The sequence below is a fragment of the Ascidiella aspersa genome, chromosome 2 (assembly GCF_963924565.1).
Source record: "Ascidiella aspersa chromosome 2, kaAscAspe10.2, whole genome shotgun sequence".
Taxonomy (NCBI): Eukaryota; Metazoa; Chordata; class Ascidiacea; order Phlebobranchia; family Ascidiidae; genus Ascidiella; species Ascidiella aspersa.
Genome location: NC_139448.1, coordinates 38,953,916 through 38,963,858, shown reverse-complemented (window position 1 = coordinate 38,963,858; position 9,943 = coordinate 38,953,916). Strand labels below are relative to the sequence as shown.

At 32.8% G+C, this 9,943-nt stretch overlaps 2 protein-coding genes across 3 annotated transcripts; both read right to left on the bottom strand.

Moving 5' to 3' along the window:
- Positions 1-791: 791 nt before the first annotated feature.
- LOC146165686 (tRNA pseudouridine(38/39) synthase-like) lies at positions 792-2,851 on the bottom strand. The gene has a single exon (XM_083381568.1). The coding sequence runs from the start codon at positions 2,493-2,495 to the stop codon at positions 792-794; it is 1,704 nt and encodes a 567-aa protein (XP_083237694.1). The 5' UTR covers positions 2,496-2,851.
- A 107-nt stretch (positions 2,852-2,958) lies between these two features.
- Positions 2,959-6,479, bottom strand: LOC146165685 (polycomb group RING finger protein 3-like). 2 transcript variants are annotated; one of them, XM_083381569.1, is made up of 5 exons: positions 6,329-6,479; positions 5,401-5,556; positions 4,580-4,712; positions 4,064-4,220; positions 2,959-3,497 (listed from the first exon to the last, which is right to left on the bottom strand). In XM_083381569.1, the coding sequence occupies exons 1-5, from the start codon at positions 6,444-6,446 to the stop codon at positions 3,369-3,371; spliced, it is 693 nt and encodes a 230-aa protein (XP_083237695.1). In that variant the 5' UTR covers positions 6,447-6,479; the 3' UTR covers positions 2,959-3,368. The 2 variants fall into 2 exon arrangements, with proteins under 2 accessions (XP_083237695.1, XP_083237696.1); XM_083381570.1 differs by having other exon boundaries at positions 4,064-4,187.
- Positions 6,480-9,943: the final 3,464 nt, after the last annotated feature.

Below are 9,943 nucleotides of genomic sequence, written 5' to 3'. Positions count from 1 at the left end.
AATCTTTCACTTTTTTTTATATATTATTCCCAACTTAGAATTCTAGGATAGGATTTATCTATTCATCATTAAATACACAAAACAGAATCAGTTATTATACAACTTCGACAGTTTCTTCGTTATTTACACGAAGCAATAGGTCTTTGCAGTTTGCTTTATTTTACAAAAGCTACATTTCGTTGTTACCTTATCTCACCACCTCCTTTGAAATTAATACCACAGGCTTTGTTTACCGATGCTCTTCAAGGTAATTCTCACAGCTATGTTTAAAACGTTATTTTTTATAAGTAAATAGGACGTAAAAATGAAAATGCCATTTTAGAAAAAATGAATTCTATTACTCAAATGTTTTATCTCGTTGGAAATTCATTTAGTTTTTAAAATATCTAAAAATTGAACGAATACGCGTGAATATAACAAGACGGTTATTCCCCCGTTTCGCAAACGTAATTTAAAATGTTTGCGCGCGATTTTTTTATTTTAACTTTTTGTATAAATATACACAATTAAAAAACTCCCTTTTGATTGTTTAAAATATATTAACTTTTTCTTAACACATTTTTCTAAAACAATTGTGTAACACTTTTAAACATTTCCCTAAGATAGCAACTCCTAGAGTCTAAAGCTAACACTCCTAAAACAAAATCTATGTTAACATCCTAACCAAAATATTGTTTGTTACTTCAATAATTGTTTCAACGCTGTGGTAAAATTCTAGAGACTCTTCCACAATTCCTGTAATGCTAAAAAAGCACAAAATAAAACTGTTCTTTAATTTATTAAGGGGCAAATCAGTTTTTTTGCATTTTTCGTTTTAAAAACATTTCCATCATTAATTTATCATCAAAAAGTCTTCCATCTTTCATTCGTTTTGGTGTCTGTTGGCTGCGACGTTTCTTGCTTAAAATTGAAGTGTAAGAATTAAAATTATACATAGGACAAATCTTTTTAAAGAACTCATTATGCATCTCATGGTGATTGGTCTTGAACTCAGCGTTTTTGTCCAGAATTTCTGGCATTTCACAATCTTGTATTTGCATGTTGTTTAAATTTGTATTGTTTTGCAATTCTAGTGATGCTTCATTTGCTAATTGAGTGATCAAGTCTTTTACCATTGCCCCTTTAACAGCAAGTTTGTACCAATAAGCGTATAAATGGTGCCGTAAAAGTTTGTCATTAACGTGACTCGAATGCCAGTTTAAGTTCTTAAACTTTGTCTTGTTTAAAGTTAGCGGAAACGCTGGAGAAGTGACAAAATTAGGTCGTTTTTGTGACGAATCAGTGTCCAATGCAGCTTTTATAAGATCGTGGCTTTCTTTTCCCATCCCTATTAAAAACAAAGTAGTCATCATGTAACGGACTTGGTGGTAAGCAAAACCAGACACGGAAACGGTTGCACAGCAAACATCATTTACACCACTAGGTGGGGTGGATATGTTTGACACAGAAAAATTATAAATCTCTTTCACATAATTTACTGCATCTTTGTTGGCGTCGCATAGATTTTTAAAGTTGTGGATTCCACAGTAAAGTTTTGCAGCTTCATTCATTTTTCCAACGTCAAGATTTCCTCGGATAAAGTAGTAAGTGTAGGAACGTTCTAAGCAATCAAACTGTGCGTTGAAATTATCAGCTACAGGAGCCCAAGACAAAACCCGGATTTCTGGTGGCAAAACATTGTTAAGCATAACAGGGTAATCATATTCATCGAGAGATTTTTTCGTTGCGCTTATTGAATGATTAGTTTCATCTTTTTTATCAGATTCTTTAGAATCTAAGGATTTTTCAGGTTTTAATTCTTGATGGGCATCAGATAAAATATTATCAACAAATACATTCCTAGTCGTTCTTTTTCGGATTAAACCTTCTTCAGTCTGAAAATCATTCATTTTATCTTGAATTAACTGCTTTGGGTCAACCCACTTTGTGACATGGGGTCCATCATTGTGTTGTGTTCGTACAAGAACTTGCAAAACTTGTCCGAATGAGCTGACCCCCTTATCTGTTCGTCCAGATCTTGCGACTCGAATTGGAAGTTCATCGCTGCAAAGTTTAGTCAACATCAAAGCATCTTTTACCAATCCTTCAATATTTCCTGCTTTATCACGTTCATAACTCAGTCCATTATAATCCCAGCCGAAATATGCAACTTTCAACGCAACATATCGATAATTGCATTTTAAAAAGTCAGTATTTTCAGCAACCATTTTATGCTTTGCCGTATGTTTCTTATCTGGTATCTGACATCTCTGTGTAGACTCCGTTTTGTTAAGTCTGTTTTTAGTCATCAGGTACAAGTTTTGCAAATGCGCAAACTTCTGCAATATTTGGTCCTTTGAAAGCAGTTTCAAATCGTACAAATCTTTTTTAGTTAAAGCTTTATTGAAACCAGATTTATCGTCAGTTGAAAAGCATGCCTTGCAAGCAATGTATGCTTTATTTTTTAGGAATAGGTTGGATTTTCTGACAACGCATTTGACACAGTTGGCGCACATTGCATTTTAAATAAATCACAAAATCCAGTAAAAAAAACGAAAGCAAGTTTAAAAAAAACTTATTAAACAGCAGAATATTACGTCCAGAAACAAAGACTAAACAATCTCTTAAAAATTCGAAATTTGATTAAAATGTGATTTTCGGTTGAAATAATTGATCTCGTACGAAACAAAGTGGTATTGAAAACAAACAAAATAATTTTATTTGTTTATTCCCAATTTTTTTAAAGAAAAACCTCCGAATATGTTCTGCGTAATATCACCGAAGTAAAAGCTTTCAGGGGCTGTCCCAAGAATGAGAATATTTAGTTACAGTTTTTTTAAAAGAGGAGTATGTTAGCCTCACATCATTTAGTTAAGCGATTCTTAACTGTATTTGTGGGAACATTTAATAACAATATAAAGGGTTATATAACTATTTAACACACTGTGCTTCAAATTAACTAATCACACACTTCATAAATCCACGAAAAAAACACAAGTTTATTTTAGACACAAGATTGCACACTGACCGTTTAAAAGTGGATAACACGAGAATGTAAAACACAGAAGTTTGGTAATAACACCAGTCGATATAATTAGTAGCAAACATGCAAAACAGATTCAATTTGTGTAAAACTCACTTCACTGTAACCACAGTTTCTATGTAAGTCAAACCGTCAAAGCTAAAATCCATTAACAACAGTTATTAATTGTGACAAAATAAAAAGTATAAAGTGACCATTGACTGTTAATAGCAGCACAAACTGCGTCATACCACTTTGCTAAAACAAGCATGCATATAAAAGTCCTTTAACACATAACTGGACCAAATAAAAATAATTTCAGTGGCAAAAATACTAATAAAAGCATTAAAAGTTCTCGGTAAAAACTTCACAGCAAAGTTATTCTCGGCCGATAATCGAGGTAAAGTGGTGGTGTGCGTGACCTCCATCTAGTGGCCATTATGAACAACAGCGTGTGGTCTTTTCCTTGGATTTCCTCGTTACACAGAATATCAAGCTGCGAACAAAAGTTCTACATTAGATTATGTGCGTGTTATGGAAAGTAAAAAATAGCTAATAATGCTTCATATAAAACAAAGTGAAAATGATGCTTAAAACAAGATCTTTACAACATATACTAACACATTTTATTTTCATATTGTATTTTGTATATTAAATATATTAGAATGATTAGTATTGGATGTTGATATCAGTTGTCTTTTTTAAAAACACTACTTTTTACTTTAGCATTAAACATCTCACACCACATCTAATGTTAAAGTTGACACAACACAGGGTTAATTATTACCTGGGAATTTCCTCAAAAACTACTATTTTATGACTTAGGAAACACAATTATTTAGTCAGAGTCGGGTTATTTTGCTGAAGTAAGACGTATAACTACCAGAGTTTTACATGCGCAGTAGCAAGTCTGAAATGATAAGGCACCACATTGTAAGTCGTAAAGAATAGTCTATGATGGAAAACTTTCCAACTATGATTTAGGGATGGATGAATTATATCATATGACCCCCCTATGAGTGGATTGCAGAATATCCATCCTATTTTAGTGGAGTAACTTACATCTCCGTGTCTGTTGATTCCCAGTCCCAAATGTTTGGCGAGGTATTTCTTGAGGATTTTGATGGTTGCGTGCACCGAGCACTGGATATAGGGCCTCGGTAGATGCTTCAAGGAACAATTGGCGCTACGAAGAAACACATCGACTTGCTCATCAAGCCTAAATAAAACAATCAACATTGAGCTACAGCGCAACTGAAATGGCACAAATTTTTTTTAAATTAATAGGGAAGTCTAGAACGAGAATATTTTTCTGACCAGGGAATAATAATGCTCCACAAAAGATAATAAACAGTTATTAATAGTTTTATACACATAAATGTTTGTTGAATATATACAGGTAGATGCAGAAAATTTATTTCATGTTTTGTTCGTTTGTTATATAAAAAATGATTATTAAAATTCCACATAAACCTACTTTCCCGCCTATATTCATCAGTCCTTACAACAATTATCAAGCCCTCTACAAAAAAATTAACAGCAAAGAACTGTAGTTATACAAAACTTAAATTTGGGTACCGGTGGTAATTTTGTTGCTTTCCATCATCCACAGAAAAGTTGCGATTTCTATGTTCTGGATAACTGTCTACGACACGAGTAGGAATTGACATTTTGTGTTGTCGGTAAAATTTTAATCTTCTTTTCCATTCTCCTGCAGGAAAAATAAATAAACTTCTTTACAAGGTGAAATGTTTTAAAAAAGTTATTGATTAATTGTAAAACCATGTTTTTCTAAAAAATAAAATGAAATTAAATGGTTGCATTTTTCAAAATATACTAATATTTTTTTAATTTCGTTTTCACATATTTTTTTATCAAAGAGCAGCAGAGAGATGTATTTTATATCGAGTTATGTTTAATGGATTTTGTTGAGTCCCGAGTCCGGCCCGGACTCTACAGCCTGCATTCCGCCAATTTACGCAACTAAAATAACGTGGATATTCAGAAATCCGCTTATAGGGGTGTCGTATAATTCATTCACTCACAATATATGGTTGGAAAATATTCCACCTTTACAATTTCCATTTGGCGGCCATATCAGTTTTAAAATTTGGTACTGCGCATGCGCATGTCGGACTCGGGAGTCGGGACTATGGTAGTTTTACAAGGTCTTACTCGAGTCCCGAGTCCGACTCCGCAGCCCTGGTGAAAATAAGAACTATTTTTAGATCTAGTATGTGTTTTCCCAAAAGATCTTGCCCTTCAACAAAATATAGGTTGAAAAAGCAAAACCCTACAACATCAGTCAACAAGTTGTAAAAAATTAAAAAAAAAAAACAGTGTGCTTCTCAACATATTTTAAGGTCTGTGTCAGAAAAATAAGAAAATATTGTACTCACTTTCTTGAAGGCCTGGAACCAGTTTTTCCACAATATCCTGCATTGTGCGGTCGTGAGCAATGTACTGCAGTGGATGGCTGTGATGGATCAATAAGCCGCAGTTTGGACAATGATGGTTTTCATTCTCAATTCGAGATATTAAACAGCTTCGGCAAACTGAACAAAAAAAACAATTTTAGCTGTAGTTGAGCATTTCGTAGAAAAACGCCCTGAAAGGTGAATAAAGCACACAAAATGTAAGCAATGCTTACTGTTTATGTAGTAATTTATTAACTACTATGCAAATTTTAATTAATTAAATGCATTACAGTCGCATAATTTTCATTGTAACACTGGGCTAGAATCCTACCACTTTATTCTTTACAGTAACGCAACGATTTGAAAATAAAGAAGAGATAAATACGGGAAAATAAGTATAATAATATTACTTATCCACCCTAACCCAAAAATGTTAGCAACATAAAACTATGGACAAAAATGTGAAGGATTTTAGACCACAGCCATCCTGTTTCCAATCTGGCTTTCTTTAATGGTTTAATCTAATCCAAAACATAAAAACAACTACAAGATTTTTAAACTAAATAAACATTTTATATTAAAGATCACAGAGAAACAAAAAAAGGTTAAAAACGATTTAAAACATCTTTATTTAAAAAAACAGAATTACTATCGCCTTTTTAAGTAAAGTTGTTTTACATCTTTTATACCCTTTGTGGTTCAACAACTAGAAGTGTTGGAACAGGCTTAGATCCCATTATAAACAAAAAAAATAATAATAATAATAGTTTGTTAACTTTTAAATTAAAGTTGCATAATATATTTATTCGATTAACTATTATTTTTATAAAGTCTCACAAAATATAACAAACAGAAGTAAAAGTAAAATATAAACAATAAAAAAGTTGGCATTTTAATGTAGATAACTCACATGTGTGCAGGCATTCAGTTATAGTTGTAGCATCGATGAGATATCCTCCACAAATTGAGCAAATAATATGCTCGTTTAAATCACGCAACTTAACTTTACGGTCTAACTGCAGCTCCATGACACTTCAAAAAATAAAATTGATAAAAAGTTAGCTTAACTATATGAAACTAACCTACTAAAGTTTGTACTTTGTGGCAGTTTTACTGAGAATTTACCTAAGGCAATACAACTTGAAATATTTGATCAAATTCAGAAACAAGTTTAGTTATACACAAAACTGTGGCTAAAATGCAAAATCTGGGTAAAAGTGAAACTATTTTTTACATTTCAATCGACAACATATTTTAACGTCGTTTTTTTAAATTATTGTTTATATGCAATAACCTCAATGACAACCTAATAATTTGAACCAATTATCGGTTGTCACTTTCAAAAACGCGTTTATATAAATATTCTGTAAAATATTATTGATTTATGTTTGGGAAGTTTCCCCCAAGACAAACGAAGTTATTGTGACGAAACAAAGCAAGGTAAACATTAAAGGCAATTACGTAAAGAAGCTAAGCAGTTTGTATTTAACAGCGTATTTATTACAAATATTCTATTACTTTTTGTGTTTAAATTAAACCAAAGTGTAATTTACCAATAACAATTTATAAAAGTTTCAATACCACAAAGTTAAAGATTTATTTAACATCAAGATGAGTATCTTCTACTTTGCTTGTTGACGTATTTGACATTTTAACCATGTTTGTGTCGCGTGTCGCGCGATTCATGTCGCTAAGTATTTTGGATTGGGACTAAAAAATAAACGTTTATAATAAATATTTTTTGTTAAACAATACACACGAAAAACTAACTTTTAAAAAAAGAAAAAGCTGAACGCATTAGGTCTTACATTTCTTTAATCCAGGGGTCGGCAACCTACGGCCCGCGGGCCGGATCTGGCCCGCCAGTGAAAATCATCCGGCCCGCGACCTCTTTTTTTAAACTAGACACAAGGCCATGCATCATATTTTTAACTTTTTGAACCATACGAAAATGCAAAAAATTTTCGCGCTTCGCGCGAGTCGTCTTGTTTCACTTTCAACTACACATTTTCCTTTTAAAGGAGTCTTCTAACACCAAATGGCCGTGCGCATGAAAACTATCTAAGTGGAAACTAATCGTAGCATGGAACTCTCTAAAATGAAAGTTTCTCCAACTTAATCTTTTCTCCGATGAATTCCGTCTTTTATGATAAAATTACACCAAAGGGTATCAGAAATTTGTCTAATTCAGGGGTTCTTAAACTTTTTTCACCGCGGACCCCTAAATTTTTCTTTTGCTTCGCGTGGACCCCTGTGGGCAGGAATTTTTCAAAAATGACGTCATAAATTGACGTCACAATCAAATATCCTGTTAGAAATATGATGATGATTTAAGTAAAATAGAGTCTAACATTCAGCGGTGAAAACTTTTATTTTTAATTAAACTCTTTTTTTTACGTTGATTACTTTTTAAATATACACTAATATTTTAATTTGTCCTTCACGGACCCCCTGAATTTAGTTCACGTACCCCCAAGGGGTCCATGGATCCCAGTTTAAGAACCCCTGGTATAATTTAACTTTTGTGTGTGCGCAAGTTTTTAGTGTAAACTAGATATTTTTATTTAAATTGCATAAAACATTTAGGTCCGACCCCGATTTAGAATGATTAAAAACCACACGTTTTTATAACAAAATTTTTGTGGAAATTTATTACGGCCCGCCAATAACTTGCTCAGGTTGCTTTGGCCCGCGACTAGCAAAAGGTTGCCGACCCCTGGTTTAAGCGAAAGCCAAAAATCTTTCTGTAGTCTAAAATAGACCAAAAAAAGCGATTTCGAATTTGGTTAGGGACGTCGCTTTATTTGACTGGATCTGCCACGGCTTAATCGGCTAATTCCCGTCGTCCTTCGAATATTATTCATTCAAAGAAACCAATATTGGCTTCATAGCTTTAAATCAAATGCCATCTTTTTGCGGGTTTATTTGTCAAAAGCAAATCAACTGAAAATGAATCTGTCACATATTCATAAAAGTAATTAGTTTGTGCAAACTAAAACAAGCACAAACGGGACATTTATTTGCCTCATTTTGCTTGCCATACTCAGAGGGCCACATTATGTCATAAAATTGGTAATACAAAATCCCCTTATTTACCCTTCATACAGACTTTCTTTGATCGTCTGTTGTGTTAATTGATTTTTAGGGCCATTGCGACATTACCATCTGTAAAAATTACTAAAAAATACATAAAAAAAGTGCTTAGCTTGCGATTCTAAACCTATTACGTAACCAGCATTGCTCCATACATCGAAGTCACGTGTCACCAGATGTCATTTTCCCATCGGTTAATTACAGCAAACTGCAAACACTTGATTAAAAGTTGTAAGATCAGCAATTTCTGCACGTGGAACAACCTCTTTTAAGCACAAGTTTAATCGAATTCAGAGTTAAGTTGATCGATGATCGAAGGTTCGGGTTAGGGAACGTAATGTTAAATTTAATTATAAAAATTAGTTAATTTGTTCTTGTAGTCAATAAAAGTGATTCCAAAAATTTAGATTTTTTTTATTAATTTTAGCCACAAAAGATAAGTTTTAAATTGCATATATATTTGTAATAACAATGCAAAGTTACCTTCTATGAAGCTAAAACACTGACTCAGTCATGATTTAATCGGCATTTCCAGTCGTTCTTGGAACGTTATTCATTAAAATCAACCGATATTGGCTTGATAGCTTTGATCAGCTGCTGTTTTCCCGCGGGTTTATTTTCCATAAGTTAATTAAATGAAATATGATTCAACTTCTTTTATATACTGGTGTCAAGAAATTGTTATTCAAGAAAAAGAGAGAAATTATTGACACAGTTATACTTTAATTATACTCAGGGGCCACTTTTGATCTTTATAGTGGTAAAACGAACGCCCCTATATTCAACCTGTTAAGCCTTGCCATATGTCGTTGTTTGTGGTGGTTTGTGGTGTTTATTGGATGTTCAGGGCCATGGCGACATTACCATCTGTAGAAAATTATAAAAATACCTTAAAAGTTCCTTAGTTTGCGATTCTTAACCGATGTATGTAACCAGCATTGCTCCATACACCGGAGTTACGTGTTCACCAGATGTCATTTTCCCATCGGTTAATTACAGCAAACTGCAAACACTCGATTAAAATTTGTAAGATCAGCAAGAAATTGGAAACTACTTTTTTAAGTACGAGTTTAAACGAATTTAAAGTTAAGTAGATTGTATGTATCGAAGATAAGAGTTAGTAGCAAAATCATATATTTCTTTCCAGGTTTTAGATATGATACTAAATATAAAGAAACGTATGTTATTAGTATCAATATGAGGGGATTTCTTAATTAATATTGCAATAGCTGCGGCGAGTAAAAAATTATCATTTAACTGGCAAAAACAAAAATGCGTTGACTATAGTTGGCCACACTTAAGGGTTGTTGTGCTAAACCAAAAAATGATGCTAAAAAAATGAATTTGTTATATACCGAAAAAAATGTTTTTTTTGTCAAAGTGAAAACCATAAGATAGGCCTTACTATGAAAGCCGAATAAATATTAAAAAA

What these genes read in the sequence shown, in the direction of transcription:
- LOC146165685 (XM_083381569.1), bottom strand. Translation starts at nt 6,446, where the DNA reads ATGGAGCTGCAGTTAGACCGTAAAGTTAAGTTGCGTGATTTAAACGAG. An exon ending in GGTTCCAGGCCTTCAAGAAA is followed by an intron (nt 4,713 to 5,400) that starts GTGAGTACAATA and finishes TTTTTCCTGCAG; the next exon opens with GAGAATGGAAAAGAAGATTA. An exon ending in GAATCAACAGACACGGAGAT is followed by an intron (nt 3,498 to 4,063) that starts GTAAGTTACTCC and finishes TTTTGTTCGCAG; the next exon opens with CTTGATATTCTGTGTAACGA.
- LOC146165686 (XM_083381568.1), bottom strand. Translation starts at nt 2,495, where the DNA reads ATGTGCGCCAACTGTGTCAAATGCGTTGTCAGAAAATCCAACCTATTC.